General features: G+C 56.6%; 1 protein-coding gene across 5 annotated transcripts in view; it reads left to right on the top strand.

The window, feature by feature from the left end:
- The window catches only part of TBC1D16 (TBC1 domain family member 16), a 99219-nt gene extending 76519 nt beyond the window's left edge, over positions 1 to 22700 (top strand). The window contains exons 4-13 of one of the 5 annotated variants that reach the window (XM_025362421.1): positions 5231 to 5392; positions 5858 to 6067; positions 6456 to 6603; positions 7472 to 7639; positions 8181 to 8329; positions 9038 to 9172; positions 10217 to 10403; positions 13055 to 13234; positions 15980 to 16126; positions 17287 to 22700. In XM_025362421.1, coding sequence (XP_025218206.1) covers positions 5231 to 5392; positions 5858 to 6067; positions 6456 to 6603; positions 7472 to 7639; positions 8181 to 8329; positions 9038 to 9172; positions 10217 to 10403; positions 13055 to 13234; positions 15980 to 16126; positions 17287 to 17535 — 1735 coding nt within the window. In that variant the 3' untranslated portion in view covers positions 17536 to 22700. Of the gene's footprint in view, positions 1 to 5230; positions 5393 to 5857; positions 6068 to 6455; positions 6604 to 7198; positions 7295 to 7471; positions 7640 to 8180; positions 8330 to 9037; positions 9173 to 10216; positions 10404 to 13054; positions 13235 to 14094; positions 14349 to 15979; positions 16127 to 17286 lie in introns of those variants that run through there. The other 4 variants (XM_025362423.1, XM_025362422.1, XM_025362424.1 and 1 more) reach the window with 4 other exon arrangements.
- Positions 22701 to 22922: the final 222 nt, after the last annotated feature.

The raw sequence follows: 22922 nt of genomic DNA, 5'->3' as shown, positions 1-22922 counted from the left end.
ATTATTTGTATTTATTCTGTACTAAATTTTTTATTTTCCTTTTGCCAGTTTTCTGTTGGGCATTTATATTTTTCTTTTTAATTTAAATACTTTTTTGCATATTAAAGATGTTAATCTTTATCATATGTATGTCCCAGTTTCTTTGGCTATTCATTTTGTTTTGTTGGGGTTTTTTTTCAAATAGATTTTATTTTTTGGAACTGTTTTAGATTCACAGCAAAATTGAGTGAAGAGTACAGAGAATTCTCATCCACCCCCTCCCCCCACACGCACAGCCTCCCCCACCAGAGTGGGACTCGTGTTACAACTCACAAGCCCATACGTCATTGTCACCCAGAGTCCATAGTTTATGTCGACATTCACACTCCATCTTGTACGTCCTATGGGTCTGGACAAATGTATAATGACACATGTCACCGTGACCACTCTGGTGTCATACCGGTGTGTCACTGCCCTAAAAGTTCTCCGTGCTTCACCTTCCTACCTCCCCACCAGCTCCTGGCAACCACTGATCTTGTCACTGTCTCCATGGTTTTGCCTTTTCCAGAGTGTCCTAGAATTGAAATCCCACAGGGTGCAGCCTCGTCACACTGGGTCCCTTCGCTTAGTAAACCCCTTCGTAAGATCCGTCGAAGCTCCCTCCGTGTCGTTTCACAGCTTGACAGCTCATTTCTTTTTAATGATGAGTAATATATTCCCTCGTCTGGCTGTACCACAGTTATTTAAACTTATTTATCCATTCACCACCAAAGGACATCTTGGTGGTTTCCAGGTTTTGGCAATTATGGGGAACCACCAAAGGGTGTCATTCTTTCCAGCCTCCTCTCCCATCACAGCCTCCTCTCCCATCACAGCCTCCTCTCCCAACCCAGCACACCAAGCACACCCTGCCCACTCCTCCAATACCTACAAGTCCCTCCCAGTATACTGTGTCCCGCTCACTGAACGGGGCACGCCAAAATTTCCAGAAACCAGACAGAACACAGACTCGCTTTGGCAGTCACGGGTGGAAGGCCCCCTCCCTGCTGCTGTGGCCGGAGAAGACTGGTCCCCTGGAGGGTCAGCGCCAATTTCTATCCAGGCAAGAGTCCCGGATACAGGGGCCACCGCACACCTCCCCCAGCAACGTGCCTCCGGGCAGAAGTTGGCTTAAACCCTCTCACAACCCCTTAGGGGCAAATTATTTGCATTAATTAATTGATTGATTCATTAATTCAGGACACTGTGCTTGGGACCTACAGCTGGGTTCCCATCGACTTTTTGTTCAGCAAACTCAAAAGGCTGAGGACAAAGAAAAGCAAGAGGAAAGTTAGCAGTTTAGGTATTTTAAATAATGCTAAAATCTGGCCCTGGTGTCTCTAACCTTGAGAACCACAGCTCAATATGTTTGAAGGTTTCTTCCTCCCCCGCTTTTTCTGAGAGCTTTTTCTGAGAGCTGGCCTGTCCTGCGTGTGTCAGTAATCTATTGCTGTGGAACAAATCACCCTCAAACTTAGCAACTTAAAGCAACCACCGGGCCCGGTGCCGGGGCTCACACCTGTAGTCCCAGCACTTTGGGAGGCCAAGGCGGACGGATCGCTTGAACTCAGGAGTTTGAGACCAGCCTGGGCAACATGGCAAAACCCCGTCTCTATAAAAAATACAAAAATTAGCCGAGTGTGGTGGTGAGTGCCGGTAGTCCCAGCTACTTGGGAGGCTGAGGCTGGAGGATCGCTGGAGCCTGGGAGGTTGAGGCTGCAGTGAGTTGTGTTTGTGCCACCGCACTTCAGCCAGGGGCATAGAGAGAGACCTTGTCTTTAAAAAACAAACAAACGAAAAACCGCTTCTTTGCTCACAGGGCTTTGGTTTGGGCTGGGCTGGGACAGGCTGGTCTGCTGGGCTCCCTGGAGTTCACTCAGGTCGCTGCAGCCACCAGGAGGCTTGGTTGGGTGGAGGGTCTGGAGTGGCCTCTGTTGACAGGTGTCGGGGCTCCGGTGCTGCCTGCCAGTTGCGTGTGTCTCTCATGAACTCTTGTCTGTCTGTCTTGCCTGTGCCAAGAGGGAGAGTGAGGGGCTGCCCAGGCCCCAGAACTCGCCTAACATCATGTTTGCTACATACTATTGGTCAAAAAAGGCCCACCTAGATTCAGGGGTGGAGAGACAGGTGCTATCCTTGATAAGATGAGCTGTGAAGAATTTGAGGCCATTTCAAATCTCTATCTCTGTGTCTGACGTGGCGTAATTTACTGTGGTGGAGACAGAACCCAGTTTTTGTGTTTTCCAGTGATATTGCTGACTTTTTTTCATTATTCCTTTTACATTTTGGTGGTCTTCAGAAAATGATAGAAATGAAGAACTGCTACATTTCTTAAAGTTTAGCATCTTCTAGTTTTATGTATGAGATATTTTTAACGTAATAGCATCTTGGGAGTTATTGCCTGCAAAACCCATCCTTTCGGTTTTAATGCATCACATAATTTTATGAACAAGCTAAATTATTTGCAGCATATATGAATATTCTTAAAACCAAATTGCTTTACGTGTGTAGAAAGATAAGCAAAAATAAAACACTTTACGTATTTCATTTTCCCTGTAGTTTATTTTCTTTAAACATTTTTTTCTATGACTTCAAAATTCCCAGACACTTTACATTTTCACTTCAGGCATAACTATTAAATGGCTGTGTGTTCTGTGCCAAGCCAGGGCCAGGAGCTGAAGATGAAGAGACACGATGCAACCCCCACTCCACAGCAGCCTTGAGGGGCACCAGACCTCGTCCTCCATGACCACACAGGGTACCTGCCAGACATACCCCAATTAAAGCGAACTGAGGTCTCCATCACCTTCGCTCTAGTTGGAGCCTATGGAACCCAGCTGTAGGTCCCAAGCACAGTGTCTTGAATTAATGAATCAATCCATTAATTAGTGCAAATAATTTGCCCCTAAGGGGTTGTGAGAGGGTTTAAGCCAACTTCTGCCCGGAGGCATGTTGCTGGGGGAGGTGTGCGGTGGCCCCTGTGTCCGGGACTCTTGTCTGATTTGAAATCGGCTCTGGCCCTCCAGGGGACCAGTCTTCTCTGGCCACAGCAGCAGGGAAGGGGGCCTTCCACCTGTGACTGCCAAAGCGAGTCTGTGTTCTCTCTGGTTTCTGGGAACCTTGGCCTGCCCCGTACGGTGAGGGGGACACAGTGTGCTGGGAGGGACGTGCAGGTTCAGGAGATTCTGCCGTTGGCTGTGGTAAGAAGTCTGGGGGAGGAGGCCGGGAAGGATACCACCCTCTAATGGCCCCACCCGGTGGGTCAGGCCGGCGGGCAGCACGCGGGGCAGCAGCTCTCCCAGCCACAGCAGCCCCGTGGTTCAGGGAGCAGATGATGAAAGGGGGCACCCATGGGTGCGGTGGGGCCTCAGACCCGAGACCTGCCCTGTGTTGTGAGCAACGATTCCGAAGCACAGTTCCCACAGGGTCAGAGGTCAGCTTGAGAAGATTTCGGGAGCCCTCAGCCTTCTGGGCCTGTCCCTGGCACAGCCACAGCAGTTCGGGTGATGGGCCCATGTGCCCATCTCTGATCTGGTTTTACCTGACTCCGTTTCCTTGAGAGCCCAGGGACCCCAGCAGTGGGAGGGCCTGTTCAGCTGACTTCCTTAGGCAGGTGAGGAAGAAAGGCCGCCTTCCACTCGCCAGGCGCAGGGCTATGCCTGACGCAGTAGAGGGTTCTAGAAAGGCCAGTCAGGTTTCTCTCTTTGAAGTTCCAAGTGGGGAGGGATTGTGCTGGAACCCTCCAAAGGAGCTTTATTTACTTCGACCTGGTGCTTCTTGGAGGAGGAAGTGCCTCTGGATTGATGGCCTCCAACACTTTATGTTCTGAGCTCAAACAGGAAGCAGGAGCAGTGAATACAGCTGAGTCTCTGTGGGACGCTGCAGTTGGGGTCCAGAACTGAGTCTTGCCTTTACTCTGGTTTTATTTTAGCAGGCATTTGCTAAACATTACTATTAAATCTCAAGAGAGGGTTGGGCACGATGGCTCACGCCTGTAATCCCAGCACTCTGGGAGGCCGAGGTGGGCAGATCACCTGATGTCAGGCGGTCAAGACAAGCCTGGTCAACATGGTGAAACCCCGTCTGTACTAAAAATATAAAATTAGCCAGTTATGGTGGCAGACGCCTGTAATCCCAGCTACTCGGGAGGCTGAGGCAGGAGAATCACTTGAACCTGGAAAGCAGAGGTTGAAGTGAGCCGAGATTGCGCCACTGCACTCCAGCCTGGGTGACAGAGCGAGACTCTGTCTCAAAAAAAAAAAAAAAAGAAAAAAGAGAAGAAAAAATCTCAAGAGACAGGATTTAACCTGTGATGTGGCTGAATCCGTATAATAAAATATTTAGCAATTTGGAATGTAACAAACTCATAAAAAATAACAGAATAAATGGGGTTGTCCTGCTGCACTGCAGACAGCTGCACAATATGCTGGTGAGAACATGGGCCACAAAGCTTGGGTTCTAATCTCCGCTCCACCACTTGCCAGCTGTGTGACCTTGGGCAAGTTACTTAACCTCTCTGGGCTTCAGTTGCCTCTTCTTTATAATGGGGTAATACCACTATTCATTTCAGAGGATTTTTGTGAAGATTAAATGCAATAAAAGCACCTGAGAAGCATTAGCTCAGGGCCAGGCCCATAGTCAGTGTTTTCATAAATGCTCATGACGTTATTAATAGTACTGAAAACCCAAATGTTTCCTAACCAAAGCGTAAACTGAACCAGTACTTTTCAGGAGAACAATGAGCTGGTTTAAACCACGGCGGAAGCCCCATGCTATCTAAAATCATCACAAAACAGCTACTTTCAGTAAAGCTCAGCCCCATGCTGTAGGGAAACCAAACCTTGTTATTCTCCTCCTTTTACCCATGGGGAAACGAAGGCTGAGAGAGGCTTGGTGGCTTGGCCAAGGTCACCCAGCGAGGAACCCCAGTCAATGTGATCTTGGCTTTCAGGACGATGACGACTTACTGCCTCTATTGAAGTGGAATGGAATTTGATCATGAAAATGCTTTCCCATCCAAGTGGAAGTAGAACTGTGCAGTGGGGTTCATACATGCCTTCATTCACAGATGTTTACAGGGCATATTCAGTCGTGCCTGTATGTGTGTTTAAGCTTGTTGCGTAGGTTTAAATGACTTTCCCCATGCCCCCTGTCCCCCTCTGGGTGGTGTGGGCAGGGTGATGTGTGGCCATCATCACATGACCTGTTCCACCAGCCCCCCATCCAGCTCCGACACCGGCCTGCGGTTCCCGGACAGCAACGGCCTCCTGCAGACCCCGCGCTGGGACGAGCCGCAGCGGGTGTGCGCCCTAGAGCAGATCTGTGGCGTGTTTCGCGTGGACCTGGGCCACATGCGCTCCCTCCGCCTTTTCTTCAGGTAGGAAGCATCTCTGGGCGCCTCCTGGGAGTTGGTCTGTGTGTGCTTGCTTTCCCTGGCAGCCTGTGCTTTGTGGCCGGTGCAGTGCACGGCGTGGGGACGCAGGGCCCTGGATGGAGTCTTCCCAAGCGTCTGCCTTCCTCCCTCACTGATCTTGTGGGCAGCGGTTCCCCACCGCAGCTCCCTGGCAGTTCTCAGGCCAGGTGAGCTACCGAACTCATTCCCCTACCTTCAGCGTGATGGTAGCCAGCGACTGCTTGCAACTCTGGCTTGGGAGAAGAAACCAAACCAGGGCGGAGAGTAGCAGCTGCAGGCCTCTGTGATCCCCGGGAGATGCTCTGGAGCTCGGCCACCTGTGCGGGACGGGCCGCAGCCTTCCGGATGGAGGCTCCCTTCCTTTCGTGATGGGTGGGCGATGCCTAGTTTCCTGCAGTCATTCCCCACATCAGATCCTCCTCCTTATAGTCAGGGCTGCCCAGCCGCAGACAGCACCAATAAGAGGCCCGGGCTTAGAAGAAGCCGGCGTGTCCAGAAGCTGGGGGGGTTCCCAGACCCAGAGCCACATTCCAGCCTTTCATCTAAGGGCAGCCGGGGTTGGGCTGACAGTACTGACGGATGTTTAGTGAGTTTCCCTGGAGGGTTCTCCCAGAGTTCCACCCACACGCAACGAAGGAGGTCTGTTCCCAGGAGGTTCTCTTAGCACATGGCCCACCGGGGCTCAAAACTGGATTCCAGGGCACTCAGCACTGGGACCCAGGTCTCCCGGACTGCAGGGACCATGTAGCTGGGCAGGTGGTGGTGGGGAGAAGGTCGCTCTGGCAGGTCTCCAGAGAGGAGCTCCAGGGCCCCCCAAGAAGGAGCAGTTTTGTCATCTTCAGCAAAGGGGGTGACGGTTTTTGTTCGGTGTAGTTCTGTCCCCTCCCGCCAGCAGCCAACCCCACCGGGACCCACTGTTTCCTGCTCCTGAGGTTGGCGACAGTGGCCTCTGATTATACTTGGAAATAAAACCCCCGTGTTTACATATTCATCGGGCTTTCCTCTCCCCTCTCCAATGGCCCTTCAGCGACGAGGCCTGCACCAGCGGCCAGCTGGTCGTCGCCAGCCGAGAGAGCCAGTACAAGGTCTTCCACTTCCACCACGGTGGCCTGGACAAGCTGTCCGACGTGTTCCAGCAGTGGAAATACTGCACGGAGATGCAGCTCAAAGACCAGGTAGCCCAGCAGACCGCCCCAGACGCCCCGCGGTTGATACTTCCCACCCCCCCACGGGCCCCATCTCCCTCCTGGGTCCCGTGTTGGGTTCCGGGGCCCGGGGGCTTACGGGGTGTGACCCACGGTAGCTTTCGGCCTTCAGAGCAGCAACTTCAGGTTTGAAACCTGTGCCCAGGGCTTTCTGTAAAGTCAGTGCCCTGCACTTGAAAAATCGTGTTTTGACAAGACTTCCTGCCATATTTTGCTCAATCTGCGTACAAATGTAATAAGAGCTCTTTAATTATCTGTTTAAGATACTGTATGTGCTTATTAGAAACAGGGCTGACTTTAAAATTCCCTTCCTTCCCACAGAGCCTCCTGCTGGCTTCCCTTATTACAGTAGCATGGCTTTTTTTCCCCCTACATTGAACAACCTTTGATTTTTGAATTAAATGTCAGCTGCAGTTTTGCCCTGGATTCGTGACTGCTCGCGGAGACAATCTGACAGGCTGGCTCCCTGCTCGCAGGACAGCGATCCCTTTGTATGTGGCCAATCACATGTAATTCATTGCAGGCCCTCCCGGCAGAGGGAAGTTAGGCCGAACGAGGCATTAATTCCGTTTTTGCGGCTGGGGTTGGAGAGAGTGGGGGGCGGCGGCACAGTGGGCCAGGGAGGAGAGAGCCGCAGAGGGAAACCGATTTTAAGATGAAGGTATTTTCATTTTAATTGCGCCTAATTACACTCGCCATTTAGGGGTTTGTATGCAAGGGACGGCCCTTGCCCTCCTTTCAGAAGAGAGAGAGGCTTTTAATCCTGGGAAAAGCACCGCCGGCCTCTGAAGCCGCACGGCTGAGATCCTGACCTTTGCCCAGTTTTCCTCCCGTTTAGCAGGTCGCCCCCGATAAGACATGCATGCAGTTCTCCATCCGCCGCCCCAAGCTGCCGTCCTCCGAGACGCACCCCGAGGAGAGCATGTACAAGAGGCTGGGCGTCTCTGCCTGGCTCAACCACCTGAACGAGCTGGGCCAGGTGGAGGAGGAGTACAAGCTGCGGAAGGTGAGGTCTGAGCCCTCCCCGCTGGCCCCGTGGAGAGCTGGCCGGGAACCGGGAACGAGCAAGAGGGAAGGAGGCCAGGGTCTGGCCGCCCGCCCGCACCCACGGGCCACCTCCTTGGGAGAGCCCCGTTTTCTTGTGTGAGGCTCTCTGTGAACACTCCGATAAAGCAATCAAAGCTGCTGCGTTGAAAAAAAAAAAAACAAAAAAAACCTCCCTCGAGGGTTTGGGGGGATACCGTGTCAGCCTGCATAGAAGGGTTTGCAGTGAAATGCAGCGTTTCCAAAACCAGGGATTAGGCCATGACGTGAGAACGACACGTTAATCTGAGCGCCACCCCGGGGGGGCATTGACATTGAAATGAGCCGGGTTTGTGTCCTGTATGGGAATTGAAGACCACTGCTTTCCCCTTGTAAATATGTGCAAATTGCAGAGATCTGAATCCAGGCGCACCAAAGCCACCAAAACACACATCTCTGGGGATTTGGGGGTTCTTTGAGCTGCCCTGTTTTATCCCCTCCCCAACTTTTGCCGCTTCCTCCAGGCCATTTTCTTTGGCGGCATTGATGTGTCAATCCGGGGGGAGGTCTGGCCCTTCCTGCTGCGCTATTACAGCCACGAGTCCACGTCGGAGGAGCGGGAGGCGCTGCGGCTGCAGAAGCGAAAGGAGTACTCTGAGATCCAGCAGAAAAGGTAACCGCCGGGGCCAGCCCGGCCCACCCCGCCGAGCCGCAGAGGAAAATGTCATTTGAAAAGGCAATTTGAGGTGCAATTCAGCATTGATAATATGTTTCGTGACCCATAGTTTCTTTCAGAAATGGGTCTCCCAGGAACGTGAGTGATAGGGTGGGATAAGTGCAGTCATTAAACCAAGCACTCGGGCCTCGGAACTGCGGGGCTCGTTAGCTCACATGTCAAGGTTTTAGAATTCTCGTTCAACAGACTTAACTAGGCGCTGACGTCCCACAGCTGAAGGCTGAGGCTGGGAGCAGGGCCTGGAGGGGTGAAGGCATCCGGAGACTCTGTCCCACCTGGGCTCTGCTAACCCAGAACTGGGGTCAGCTCTCTCTCCAGGAGGCTGGGACTGGGTGAAGCCACTGGGCTGTGCTCAGCTCCCCTCCAGAACACTGGGCCAGGGCCAAGACCTCATTACCCATTAGGCTGCAACTTGTTCTTTTCTCTGGGACGCTGGAGCCTGTGAGGCGGAGTTAATATCAGGGAGAGCCTTGGATACATGCCACCCATCCGCCTCATCGGGGAGGGTCTGCAGCTGGCAGCAGCCACCCAGCTCCCGTCCAGGGAACGGGGGTTGGGAGGAAGCGTGGCTTCCTGGAATGTGTGCACCACACGATGCCTCCGGCTGCCACCCGCTGACCCGACTCGGTGGTTGGCTCCACACAGGCTCTCCATGACCCCTGAGGAGCACAGAGCATTCTGGCGCAATGTGCAGTTCACTGTGGACAAAGACGTGGTCCGGACCGATCGGAACAACCAGTTCTTCCGAGGGGAAGACAATCCCAACGTGGAGAGCATGAGGTACTCCCTCCCCAGCCACCTGCAAGTCTGCAAGTCTCACCTGACCGCCCTGGGAAATGGATGAGCCCCCAGCGACTTTCTGCAGGGGCTCTCTTCCAGGTTCATACGTCAAAGCCCCAGAAGTGAAGGATACGCTACTCATGGGCTACCTCGGTTGGCATCTCAGAGCCGTGGCATCCCAGGGAAGCCACCCAGGTCCCTGCCAGTGGGGCCCGCAGAGCCCCTCTATCCCCTGGGCACACCAAGCCTGTCCTTGCTTGGCTCACACCAACCATGGACCAGCTTCCCCATGCACCCCCTCCATCTCCCCGTGGGTGGTCCTGCAGTCATACAGCCGCACAGAGCCAGAGGCTGGCATCTCTGACATTCTGCTGCAGCCTAGCAAATAATTGCACAAAATTAGCAGCCCACAGAAATGTCCCTGCCAGCCCACCCCTTGTCACAGGCAGTCCACCCTTCAGAAAATCAGACCCATGTTCCCCCTTACCCCTGCTCTCAAGGTTCTGGGCCTAGACAGCAGCTAATAGCAGGCCATTACTTTTTTTCTTTTTTTTTTTTTTTTTGAGACAGAGTCTTGCTCTGTTATCCAGACTGGAGTGCAGTGATATGATCTCGGCTCACTGCAACCTCCACTTCCCGGGTTCAACCTATTCTCCTGTCTCAGCTTCCCTAGTAGTCGAGATTACAGGCGTGCACCCCATCATGCCTGGCTAAGTTTTGTATTTTTAGTAGAGACAGGGTTTCACCATGTTGGCCAGGCTAGTGTCGAACTCCTGACCTCAGGTGATCTGCCCACCTCGGCCTCCCAAAGTGCTGGGATTATAGGCATGAGTCACCATGCCCAGCCAGGCCATTACCTTTTGCAAAGCAAGGGTCTGTGTGTCTGGAACCTAAGCTTGGGCTCTGAAATGATGGCAGAGCTGCCTTCCACTGAGATGAAGGCAAGTGAGGGAAGGCGGGGTCTCCAGCTCGGGGTTCTGTGGGCTGGGCAGTGTGCTGTGGTGAGGGTCATCCCCACTTACTGCTGTCTCCACTGTCTCCCAGGAGGATCTTACTGAACTATGCCGTGTACAACCCTGCCGTCGGCTATTCCCAGGGGATGTCGGACCTGGTGGCGCCCATCTTGGCCGAGGTCCTGGATGAATCAGACACCTTCTGGTGCTTTGTGGGTTTGATGCAGAACACAATCTTTGTCAGCTCCCCTCGGGACGAGGACATGGAGAAACAACTGGTGAGGCTCAGAGGATGGGTACCTCCGAGGGCATGTGAGGGCCCATGCTGCCTCTCCCCTTGTAGCCAGGGTTGCCGTGGTGACGCGTGGCTTGGCTGATATAGGTCAGTGGGCAGCGAAAACGCCAGGATAGGACTTGCCTGTGGGATATGGGTGACTTAGCCCTGGATCTCCGGGGCTGGCCCCCTGACTCCCTGCAGGTCCAGAGGCCGTGTTGTGTGGGCTACTCTGGTGGCCTCCCACCCCTGCATGTGACAACCTGGCCCAAGCTCCCTGGCTGGCAAGGAAGGGGAGGCACCATCACACCCAGCCCCCTCTGAGCTTTAGGAGATGGGTCCTCAGGTGTGTCTAAGCTGCTCCCCGCAGAAGTCAACACAGCCAGGGCTTCTGAGTGCAGACAGGAAGAGGAGGGGCTCCTGAAACTCCCTGAGATCTCCGGGGCAGTCCTCACACCCCACCCCTTCCCTGGGGTGCCCAGCTGTCACGTCTCCCGTCAAGGCCTCTTTAAAAGGACCAGCCCTATGTAGACCAGGAAGCACTGAATGTCGGTGGTGGGGCTGAGCCCAGCTGGGTAAGGCAGCACCAGAGGGCCAGTGTGTGGGACTGAGCCAGGGCACCTGCTCACTGTTCTCAGCACGCATCACCCATGTCTACCAAGTACCTGCTGGGTGCAGTCACCAGACATTCACCCTCCCGGCTGGGCCAGGAAGCTGGCATTGTGAGCAGAGGACGCTGGGTGTTGGGGAACACTGCAGGAGGCGCCCGTGATAAGGACAAGAGGGCTTCTGCACTAGGGACAGCTCCAGGGTGTGTGGGGTCTGGCCCTGAGTGTCGCTAAGGCTGGGCTGAGCAGAGCAGTCCTAGTGGTGGGACTGAGTGACCCGGTCTTCCTGGACCAGTAGTGAGGGAGGAGCTGATGGAGGGCCTTGAAGGCCAGGGCCACAGGGTGTGTCTCATAGAACGAGGGTCCCCACTGCGCGGCCACAGAGCGTGTCTCAGAATGGGGGTCCCCGCCCCAGCACACTGCGTGTGTCTCATAGAATGGGGATCCCCACCCCCAGGCCACAAAGCGTGTCTCAGAATGGGGGTCCCCGCCCCAGCACACTGAGCGTGTCTCAGAATGGGGGTCCCCGCCCCAGCACACAGAGTGTGTCTTATAGAACGGGGGTCCCCACCTCCAGGCCACTGAGCATGTCTCAGAACGGGGGTCCCCACCCCCAGGCAACTGAGCATGTCTCATAGAATGGGATGCCCGCTCCCAGGTCCGGGACTGGCGCTGGTCTGTGGGCTGTTAGGAACCAGCTGCACAGCAGGAAGTGAGCGGAGGACGGGCCAGCGAGCATCCCCGCCTGGGCTCCACCTCCCGTCCGATCAGCGGCCACATTAGATTCCCACAGAAGCTCGAACCCGAGAACCCTTTGTGAACTGCGCATGTGAGGGATCTAGGCTGTGCGATGCTTATGAGAATCTAATGCCTGATGATATGATGGGGAGCAGTTTCAACCCGAAACCATTCACACTACCTTGTCTGTGGAAAAATTGTCTTCCAGGAAACGGGTTCCTAGTGCCAAAAAGGTTGGGGACCACTGCTGTAGACTGACTATTAGTGGGTCGTTGATGGCAGGCTGGGAGGGTTGAAGCCAACAGAGAGAATTTGAAGGCAAAGGAGCCCAAGCAGGGAGGTGCAGGCACCTGCACAGGGGGTGGGAGTGGAGCGTCTGCAAGGGGGTCATCCACATGGGTGGGCTTGACCCGGCTGCAGGCCACAGGGCGGACGGCTGGCCGCACATCTTCAGCGCAGTCTCCCGTGGGAACAATGGGCCACCTGTGTGGGAAGGGGGCATGTGGCCCTGAGCCCTGCCCCAGGATCCCCCCAGCTGTGATCTAACTCCACCTGGGCCGGGGAGCTGACCCCAGCCGAGCCTGCTCACTCTGCATCAACGGGTGAGTGTGACGTCAGGCGTCCACATTGCCTGGGGAGGCAGTTACAGTGTCCAACGCCATTCGCCCCTGACGGCTCATGGCAGCACATGGCCGGGTGACTCATTGACTGCTGGAGATTGATTTTCCAGCGACATTGATGAAGCCAGTGGCCTGGGCCCGGGTGCTGCCAGAAATAGCCCCAATCTTGTTCCACGTCACTGGGAGGTGACCTTAATGGCAGGAATCGAGCATCCTGGGGCTCAGACACGTCCCCTTCCTGCCCTAAATCAGCTCTGGAAGATGAAAGATCTGGGTGAGCATAGCTGAAGAGGGGTGGGGGCGCTCCCTGGATGATCCGCTCACCTCACCAGGAGGGGTGGATGTGGGAAACAGCCCCCAAGTGTCCACTGAGAGTGGGGAGCCTTCCTGGCCATGGAGCGGCTGCCCAGCATCCGGCCACTCCAGGGAACAATGCTCTGCCTCACTCTGGGCCATGCCACAGCCTCTGGAACAGTCAAATCTGGGAGGAACTGGCAGAGGCAGGTGTGAACCGATTCCAGTGGTGGAATAAAGCATTGGAGGGCAGGCATGTGCAGCAGGTAGAGGCCCCTGGCTGTGCTTTTCCAGGTTGGGGTGGCCCGGGGAAGGGCCCCAGTGGGAGTGGGCTCCCTGGGCAACAGGCTTGCATGGGACTAGGGCTAACTAACCCATGCTGGCCTCGCCCCCAGCTATACCTTCGGGAGCTGCTGCGGCTGACACACGTGCGCTTCTACCAGCACCTGGTCTCGCTGGGCGAGGACGGCCTGCAGATGCTCTTCTGCCACCGCTGGCTCCTGCTGTGCTTCAAGCGGGAGTTCCCCGAGGCTGAAGCGCTGCGGATCTGGGAAGCCTGCTGGGCCCACTACCAGGTGAGCTAGGGCAGGGGCCAGGAGGCCTGCTGGGTTTACTACCAGGTGAGCCAGGGCAGGGGCCAGGGCCGGGGAGGTTGGGACCATGGCCCCTGAACCACCGTGGCCACCCTGCCTGCTGCCCCTGGCCGCCTCGCCGCCCCCCAACCACAGCCACACATTAGTCCCCCATATGGCGACCGCCTTCCCGTCCCACGTGGCTGGCTTCAGACCTTGCAGCTCGCCTCCCCAGTCACTGAAATCGATGCAAATTGCCCGCTGACTGCACTCATTACCACTTTCTGGGGCTGAGCTCCCTCCTGTCACAACCAATCAGTGTGAGTGACACTGTCGGGGGCCTACGCTAGACCACAGCAGCCCAGGATGCCGGTACCCAGGAGCGTAAGCCAGCACCGCCCTGCCCCCTCGGGACCGCCCTGCCACGAGGGACAAGGGCCAACTCACCCGTCACCCTCCTGTGCAGAGAAAGGGCCTGAGATTCCCACTTCCCTGTTGGCCCCTCCAGAGGGCTCCAATCAGTGATACCGACCTCCTCTCTCCGTCCACCGTCACCAGCATCTTCTCAGCAAATTCCCCTTGGAGCACAGCACTGGCTCTGTCACATGGCCTTAACGCCCAAATTAGGGACAAGCTGGAGATGTCAAAAGATAAGCAAGTCTCTTTGAATCCATCAGCCTTTTAAAAAAAAAAAAAAAACTCACATTGACGCATCCAGGAGGGCTGGACCCTTTTGCAGGAGCAGGCTCCATCCACCACGGCAGCTCCAGCAGCCTCCATCAGAGAACCCTGAAGATGCAGGTAAACACCCATCTGCTGGAAGACATTTGCGTCAGCGTCTCCCGTCCTCACTCACACTGCAGGGGGCTGATGTCTGATGAGAGAGAGTCTGAAGCCACGGAGTGCCGGTGCCACACGCCGCCTTTGCATGCATTCGTTGGCTCGCCCTGGCCCGGGTCTAGGTTTCCTTCCTGGCTTAGCCTGCTGGACGTGGACGTGCAGGGTGGACGGTCTGCATTAATAAAGGGAAACACGGCATGGATGGTCTGAGACGCTTCATTCCCACCACCCCCAGAGAAAAAAATCGTGCCTCATTGCATGTTTTCCCAGTGGCAAATTTGCCGCCCTCATTCCTTTATGTTCAGGCTGATGTCACATGTGAACTCAGGGCGTGGCCCAGCAGACAGGGCCCTTTCCCACGGGCACCTACTATGTCCCGAGTGTAATGAGATCTAGTTGGAATTCCAGTGGGAGGCCCATGTGAGGTGGGATCTCTGTTGGCTGCTGTTTTGTTGGAATCCACAAAGCACGTTTCTGTTGTTTTCAGACTGTGGGCTTGATTTAGCCACAGTCGGTCCCATCCCTCGATCAATTTGGTAGTCTTACGGGGTGGGGGTGGGCTGCCAGTGAGCTGGGAGTGAGCTCTGTGGAATGGGAAGGTTGCCGCCAGGTGAGGTCTTTAACTCTTCAGTGACCCCTGAGTGAGAAAAGGCCTTTGATGCTATCCATCCGCTGCCAGCGTGTGGTGGGGCTGGACGGCCCTACGCCCTGCCTGTCCTGGGAACTGAAATCCGCCTATACTGTACAGGCTGTGGAGATCGTGCCCTCCCTCTCCCTCCCCACATTCCTCTCCCAGAGAAGCTGGGCGTCCACCTTCCTGCAACCCCTCCACTGTGTCTCACACCAGCCACAGTTCAAATCGCTGCAAAAGGATCCGTCAGAGCCAAAACAAGACCGTCCCAGATTAGTTCAGAGGAAGCAGCCGGGCAGCCTGGTGCATGGTCTCTCCAGGAGCAGGCTGGGGCGTGGGAGTTGCCTGTAGCCTCTGCCCTCATGGTGTGCTCTGCTCAGCCTGGGCTGGGGACACCGTTCTGTCTGGTTTGTGTGGTCGACGTCAGGAGACTAAACATGGACTTCCCAGTGCCCCCGTCCTTCCTGTGCCTCCGGAAGTGCGTGTGCATCAAAGGTGGCGTGCCTTGAGGCGTCCAGGCCGGAGAGCACACAGGATGCAGCCGTCAGGACCCGGCGTGGGCTTCCTGCTGTGCACAGCGCATTGCTGACAGGCCCCGTGGGGCGGTCTTTAAAGGGAGGGCTGCGGAGTCCTCAAAGGGCGCCCAAAAAGAGGCTCAAGGACAGCGCGATCATTTCAGCCACCCCATGGGTGAGCTGCTGTGCCCGCTCTGTTAGGATCTTCCCACTTTTCTAGCCGCAAACCCTAGAGTCGTCTCTGGGGCATGATTTGGGGGGTGTGGCCTGGAGCCAGGAGGATAGGCTGACCCGTGGCTGGCTGCCAGAGGCACATTCCACGAGCCGCTGGAGTGAGTTCTGACCCAGCCTTCCACACACACCGTTGCTCAGGACCGTTACAAATGAGTCCTCCCCATAAGCGAAGGCCAGGCCTTCTGAGGAAGGCACCCCCCCCTGCCCCCGCCCCCGTCATGGAGACCACCCACATTGCCCCCCAGGAGAGCAGCAGCAGCCCATGGGGCTGAGCTCAGCGTCGTCCCCTGTGGATGTCACAGCAGCCTGGGCATGCGGGTACTGGGATGGACCCCATGTGCGGGTGGGGAAACTTAGGGCCGAAGAGGCGATGCAGCTCGCCCAGGGCCACACGGCCCCCGAGCTGGGCTGTGAGCCCCAACACCTCGCCCTGGAGCCCTTGCTCGCACCCTGGCAGTCAGTTTCCTCCTGAGTGCAGGGCCTGGGGCTCAGTCAGAGCCCGTGTCTGAACTCTACCCCCCTCCCCAGACCGACTACTTCCACCTTTTCATCTGCGTGGCCATCGTGGCCATCTACGGGGATGATGTCATCGAGCAGCAGCTGGCCACGGACCAGATGCTCCTGCACTTCGGAAACCTGGCCATGCACATGAACGGGGAGCTCGTTCTCCGGAAGGTGAGGCTGCCCCAGACGTGGGCCCTGCCCCACCCTGCCCCCAGAGCCCCAGTGCCAGCGGTTAGTTCTCAGGAAGGTGATGCTGCCCCAGACATGGGCCCCGCCCCCAGAGCCCCATCCCCACCGGCTCATTCTCAGGAAGGTGAGGCTGCCCCAGATGTGGGCTCCGCCCCCAGAGCCCCATCCCCACCATGGCCCCCCAGCATGTGCCCTGCCCCCACCCGTAGCACTGGGGGCTCCTTGCCAAGGCCTCGCAGTCAGCACCTGTCTTGGCCTGGCTGTGTCACCTCGGCTGTCCCCTCACTGTCCTGGGGTGCCAGCCCTGACACAGGAGCCTCCCTTGCTGGCTGAGGAGGGAACGGATTCCCCGGGGCTGACGGACAGGACAGGTACAACCCAGAGCTAGGAACCCTGAGGAGGAGGCTGGACCCAGGGGCAGGGTAGCCAGAATACTGGAGGCCTTGGGCTTCGGCCCCTCCCCCACTTCCCAGACTCCTCCTGGAGGTGCTGCCCGTTAGCTCTGCGGTTGTCCTCAGGGCAGTGAGGGGGCGTCCTGAGGTCAGTGGTGCCCCCTGGCACAGGACGCAGATGCTACAGGAGCTGAGAGGCTGCTGGGGTGGGGGGGGTGCAGAGCAAGGTGCGGGGGGAAAGAGAGGGGTGCTGCCGAAGGGACAGGTGGGCTTGGCTGGGCGCGGCCCGGCCCTGGCTGGTGTTGGTCCTGTTCACCCTCCCGATGAAGCCCTTTCAGGGACCTTCCTTACCTTGAGCTGGCTGCCCGTGAGGCTGGAGCAAATCCTGGGACGTGTTGAAATCCTCCAGGGCAGCCAGCAGGAGAGTCCAGCCAGCCTGCGTCTCAGGTGCGGTGGCCACACGTTCCACTGCAGCGTTTCAGGAGCTGACTTTCCTCTGGGTGGCTGTAGGTCTGACCTGTGAGCACAGCCCAAGCGCCTTGTGGGTCCTGTCACTGCAGCCACCTAAGACCCAGGGCCCGTGGTGCCAGTGATGGTGGGAGATGCAGGCAGAGCCCTCAGCCCAGGACTCAGTGAGCCCCCGAGGTGCAGGCCGTTGCTGCTGTTGCTCTTTGTTGGCCACTCCCGTGGGGACCCTAGGCTGCCAGGCTGTCCCCCAGCCTCTCCTCACCCCCCGTCCTCTCTCTGCAGGCGAGGAGTTTGCTGTACCAGTTCCGCCTCCTGCCCCGGATCCCCTGCAGCCTGCACGATCTGTGTAAGCTGTGCGGGACAGGCATGTGGGACAGCGGCTATATGCCCGCGGTGGAGTGCACCGGCCACCATCCAGGCTCGGAGAGCTGTCCCTATGGGGGCACGGTGGAGATGCCTTCCCCCAAGCCCCTGAGGGAAGGCAAGAAGGGCCCAAAGACGCCGCAGGACGGCTTCAGCTTCCGCAGATAGGTCGGCCCCTGGCACTGGACAGGGGTTGAGGGGACCTCCCCAGAGGCCCCAGGCACGGGAGGGGGTGGGGCTGGGCATGAAGGGGACAGGGGATGGTAGAAACCTAAGGAAAATGCTTTTGGGCAACTTGAGAGGAACCTTTTCATACTAACGACAAAATTAGAGTCCGGAAGTGACAGAAGTCAGACCTACAGCCACCCAGAGGAAAGTCAGCTCCTGAAATGCTGCAGTGGAACACGTGGCCACTGCACCTGAGACGCAGGCTGGCTGGACTCTCCTGCTGGCTGCCCTGGAGGATTTCAACACGTCCCAGGATTTGCTCCAGCCTCACGGGCAGCCAGACAGCATCACCAGGCAATGAGGAAAGCAGAGACAGGAGAGGAAGGCCTCACTCACCCACCGCATCGAGGGCTGCAGAACAGAGCAGGGTCCTGTCCAGGGCCGGAGACATCTTTGCAAGCCAGACACACTTCCTCATGAGACCTCGTTCTCTCAGAGTGAGCCAAACACACTTCCCAAAGCTTCCCCAGCCACAGCTGGGATGCTGATGGAAAGACATCTGCCATAAAAAAAAAAGAAAAAGAAAAAGATAAAAAGCTCAACCCATATGGGGATAGAGAGGTGGAAGAGCAGTCAGGTTTGAGGAGCTGGGGCTTGTAATGTTCATCCATTTAAACATTTCGTCCTCCCGGTACACGAAGGGAACTCCCTGCCCAGGAGCCTGAGCCTCAGGCTGTTGGAGAAGCATCCGATGTCTTTTTCTTAGCTGGGGGTCTTCTACGTGAGGTTCCTTGGCGTTGTTTAAGGTCAGCTCCACCAAATACAGCAACCAGCTGGGGCTTGAGTGGGTTGATGTGTGCGTGTGTCCCTGCGTGCATGCATGCATGCGGGTTTGTGTTTGCAAGGTCCTCTGACGATGATCTGCCTTGTCCCAGGGACACAGTAGTCTATTAGCTGACCAACCAAGACAAGGACACCTGGAAGTAGTTAGACTCTTCCACTTTCCTGCAGGACCTGTGAACTCAGATGTGTAAGTCAGCTTCTCAGGTGATCGGACATGAGAGCGACCAGTGAAGGAGTCAGCACTCAGGGCTCTCTGCCTTCTATGTGGGAGTGAGGTCTTCCCAACAGACTCTTCCCTACTCTAAAAGATTGTCTATCAGTTGCTCCTCCTGGGATTTAGAGATGGACAGACAAGGGCGTGGGATCTATGCTGTGAGAGTTCCCTCCCAGCCAGCTTAGAAGTGTCGAGCCATCTGCACAGAAAGCCACTCCTTCAGCAAGAAGACCAAATCCCTCCTGAAATCCTCCATCGCGTCCTTCTGGGGAGAAGAGCCCTTGATGTGCTGAGAACCATCATGGGGACCGGGACCGAGGGCTTCTTCCCACTCGAAGCTTTTCTCCCTGGAGGGTGGGCACTGCTGGGCCATGCCACTTCAAAGCAGTGTTTCTCAGCAGGAAAGAGGAGGTCACCACTCCTCCTCCTCCTCGGCTTCTCTTTTCTCCATGAACCCAGGTCCTCCAGCAGGCACTTCCAAGTTCCCAGGTCTGTCTGCCCAAGAGCCTTTTGGGGAGTCAGTGCCCCCGTCCTGGGGTACCGACCATTTCTGTCTAGCAGTAGGGGGTCCTGCAGTGGGAGTGGGGTGGGCTTCTCATCCACGTTGCTTCTGCGAAGTGAGGGTTGCCTTTGTGGGCTAGGGCGGTGGTTAGAACTTCTGCCCTGACCCTCCGCTAGAAACCAGTTATATCCATTGCCACCGCAATACTGTGTAACAAATCCCCCAACGCTCCGTGGCCTGCAACAATCAGCACTGATCTAGAGCAGGAGTCAGCAGTTTGGGGTGGGGTGATTCTTCTGGTCTAGGCTGAGCTTGCTTGTTTAGGGCCAGTGGGCTGTTAAGTCCCAGGGGCTGCTTATGGTGCAGAGGTCAGACCTGGCCCTGCTCTGTGGTCTCTTGCATCCCTCCCGCAGGCCAGCCATGGCAGAGCCAAAGGCAAGGAGGGAGAGACGGCAAGTGCCTTTCCAAGCCTAGGCAGACACCGCACCTGCAGCCCTCCCCTTGGCCACAGCAAATCACGTGGCTGGGCTCAGCATTAAGGGGTGGGGGACGGACCTGCCACTTTAGCATCCCCTCTGCACAGTTGGGTGGCAGTAGGCTGAGAATTTGGAGAGCTGAAGAACTGGGACTCTGGAGAGTCTGTGTCCTAATAATGCCTGCTTTGGAGCACTCCTTCCCCACTCACCCTCTCCAGGAGAACAGCGTTCCTGATCCTCGTGCCTTTGAGCTGCTGTGTTTGGGAGGGAGGAAGAGGGTAGGCAGGTCCAGGGCTCCCCTCACTTAGGAAGGTCCTAGTAGAAGGCATTCCTTCTGAGCCTCCTGGCCCTACAGCTTCTCACTCCTGCTGCTCCCCAAGACCTGACCCAGACCAGTCAGCTGCATCTCTGCACCAAGTACCACCCCCGCCATGCACTGCTCGCACCTCACGCTCCCCATGGGCTGGCCGGGACCCCAGTGAGGTCTGCACCTCTCCCACCTGCCAGGACCTCGGAAGCCGTGACCTGGATGTTCAGGGCTTGGTGGAGGAGACGCTGCTCCGGGGGGATGGAGAAGCCCCGCCCCTCTGCAACTCCCTTAATCTGGATGCAATTAGAGGAAACCAGCCAAAAACCCTGCGGCAGCTGTTGCCCCGGGATTATTCCCAGCCAGCGAGAGGCATTAGGGCGATAATTCAGTCATTAGACTTCTAGCCTTCCCACCGCCAGAACGTGCAAATAGGGGATAATCAGCCCTGCACGGCCATCCTCAGCAATGCTGCTTATTTAACCCATTTTTTAAAATGACACTTAATGTTATTGGCTGGCGTACGTGTGTGCGCATACTTAAAAGTTGACGCGTGCTACGGCCCTGCTGCTAATGTCTGTGCTGACAGCGTTACCCGATGTTGCTCAGGGCCTCTGGGAAGAGAGGGCACCTTTGATGTGGGCGTGCTGGCACCCAAGAGGCCGCGTGGTCAGGCTCGATGCTTGCCGGCTCTGGAAGGTCCCGCCAGGGTTGGGGGGTCGGGTGAGCGCTCAGAGAGATCTGGGGAGGAAGCGAGGAGCCTGGTGTCCTCACCAGGTGCAGAGGGGAATTGTGTTCTGCTCCAGAAGGTTCTGACTCAAGTCTCAGCCCCTAGGACTCAGAACTCACAAGTCATGGACCAAGTACGGAGGGAGGGAGGGCCCCAGCCCACCCCTGCAGAGGAGGAGGAGGGTCTGAAGGTGGGAGGGGCAGCTCCATGAGCAGCCACTGTTCCTGACCAGCCAAAGTGTCGGGCGCGGGGGGAGGTTTCCATGTCCAGGAGGGAGAGGACCTCCACCCTCTGACCTTTCAGTTTTCCGTAGCAGCCCAGTCTGAAGCTTTGCAGGGGCGGGCAGGGCATCAGGACAAGATGAAGATGCTGGTTCTGGAACAGGCCTCCCCTTGGGCTAAGGGGCAGTAGTTAGCAGAGGTTGCCCAGCTCTTTTGGAGGCCACTGGGAATAGAGGTGGGGTGGCAACAGGAAATGGGGTGCAGGCTGTAGACCACAGTGGGTGGGGTGGTGCTTCCGTTCCTGTAAGGTCCGCCCTCCCGAGCCCCCTCATCTGCTTCTTGTTTGGCAGAAATAGCTCTGGGGCACAGCCACTTGATGATGGGAATCTGCTCACGCCATGCCCTCTGGGGAAGGAAATCTCGCTCCTTGTGCAGCCTCTCCTTTCCCCTGCGGGGGTGCTGGGGGTGCCAGGGCTCCACCCTCGGCTTGCTGGGCAGAGGGAAGGAAGCACCTCCCTGTACGCTCTGCAGAGGCCCCTGCAAGGCACTTTGCCTCAGAGGAAGGAGGAGAGGTCCCCTGGGACACGCACACACACACACACACACACACACACACACACACGTGCAGGGGTGCAGCCTAGGTCAGTGGGGCCAGGACTGGCTGCCCAGCTGGGCCTGCCCCATTCTTGGAGTCCCTGAGGAATGAGCCTCAGGATCCACTTCGTCCCCTGTTCCTAAGCCAGGCTGCATGGCCATTCCGGGTTTGAAAGCATTCTGCCCTGTCTCCAGTCAGAGGGAACTGCCCCCAAACTAGAAAGCTAATTTCCCCTGAAGGTTCGTGAAGCCAGAGGCATGCCCTTGGGGGCTGGTCGGGGGTGGTGGCGCCGGGGTGAGAGGCGGTGCTGTGGAAGGGGCCTGGCCCCTGCTGCCTGCGACTCTCCCCAGGTGTGCGGCCTTCTGCCTCCTTCAGGCTCAGTTTCCAGCCTGTAACGAGAACAACGATACCTGCCTGCCCAGGCCACCTCCTGGGACTGCAGTGGGGACTCTTAAGTGTAAAACTGTCATGAGGATGGTTTATGAAGTCCCAGGGACCACACCTGCACTCAGGGAAGAGACCGCTGACCTCAGCCATCAGCCGTGTGCATCGTGAGGGGCGGCGAGCTCAGGACGGAGAGCTCTCCCCTGGTTCGGAGTCAGCACACCTGCACTCCCTTCCACACACCCACCCAGCTGTGTGTCCTCCACCAAGGGCGAGCCTCTCCGTGACTCTTCTGTAAAATGCACCCCGTTTTGCCCACTCGTGCCATGAGACACATCCTCAGCCATCCCGCCAGGCATGAGCGCGTGAATGCACGTGCAAAGCTCTCCACCAGAAGGGTGGTGTGGGCCCTGCAGGTCCTACCCCTCGGCCTTGAAGCTCCCTCAGGCTGCAGACTCTGGCCTCCCGGGTCTGAACATTAGAACCGGGAAAGGTGTGTCCCTGAGCAGAGCCAGGAGTGCAAACAGCCTTCAGCCGTCTGGCCTTTTAAGTATATTGTGTTGCGTTTCCAGGTAGGAAGGTAGCATTTCAAGTTCCAAGAGAGATCGAGTCATGCAGCCATCTTTCCTCCAGCACTTTCGGGGTAAGAAGGACAGTTTTTCTTATGGTTTAGGGGAAATTTTCATGAAATTCCCACCATTACCAATAGATTACTGATGTCCATGGCAAGTGATCTGTTCTTGGTATTTTGTTTTGTTTTGGTTTGGTTTTTAAATGTAATCGCCCATTGGTCAGGCCCAGGACTGGTCACCATGAGCTCTGCTAGCCACGGCCCCAACAATGCTTCTGGCTCTCATGGATTCCACAGCAAATAAAACTGTCCTGAAAACAGATGCACGCTGTACAGTGCCTCTAGAAGGTCCGGTGGGACTTGCTGGCTCGAAGCACGGCAGGCTCTGTGCTGGGCAAAGAGGGCCCTGTGGCAGCCCAAGGGCAGCCTGCAGACTCCAGTGTGCCCTGCTTCTCCCGTGTTCCGAGATGGAGGAGGGGAAGGTGTAAAAGAGCTGGATGGGGGCTGTGGGGACCGAGGGTCCCAGGAGACTGGCCAGGGACTC

Source organism: Theropithecus gelada, chromosome 16, assembly GCF_003255815.1.
Source record: "Theropithecus gelada isolate Dixy chromosome 16, Tgel_1.0, whole genome shotgun sequence".
NCBI lineage: Eukaryota > Metazoa > Chordata > Mammalia > Primates > Cercopithecidae > Theropithecus > Theropithecus gelada.
This window is presented reverse-complemented; position numbering and strand designations above follow the sequence as displayed.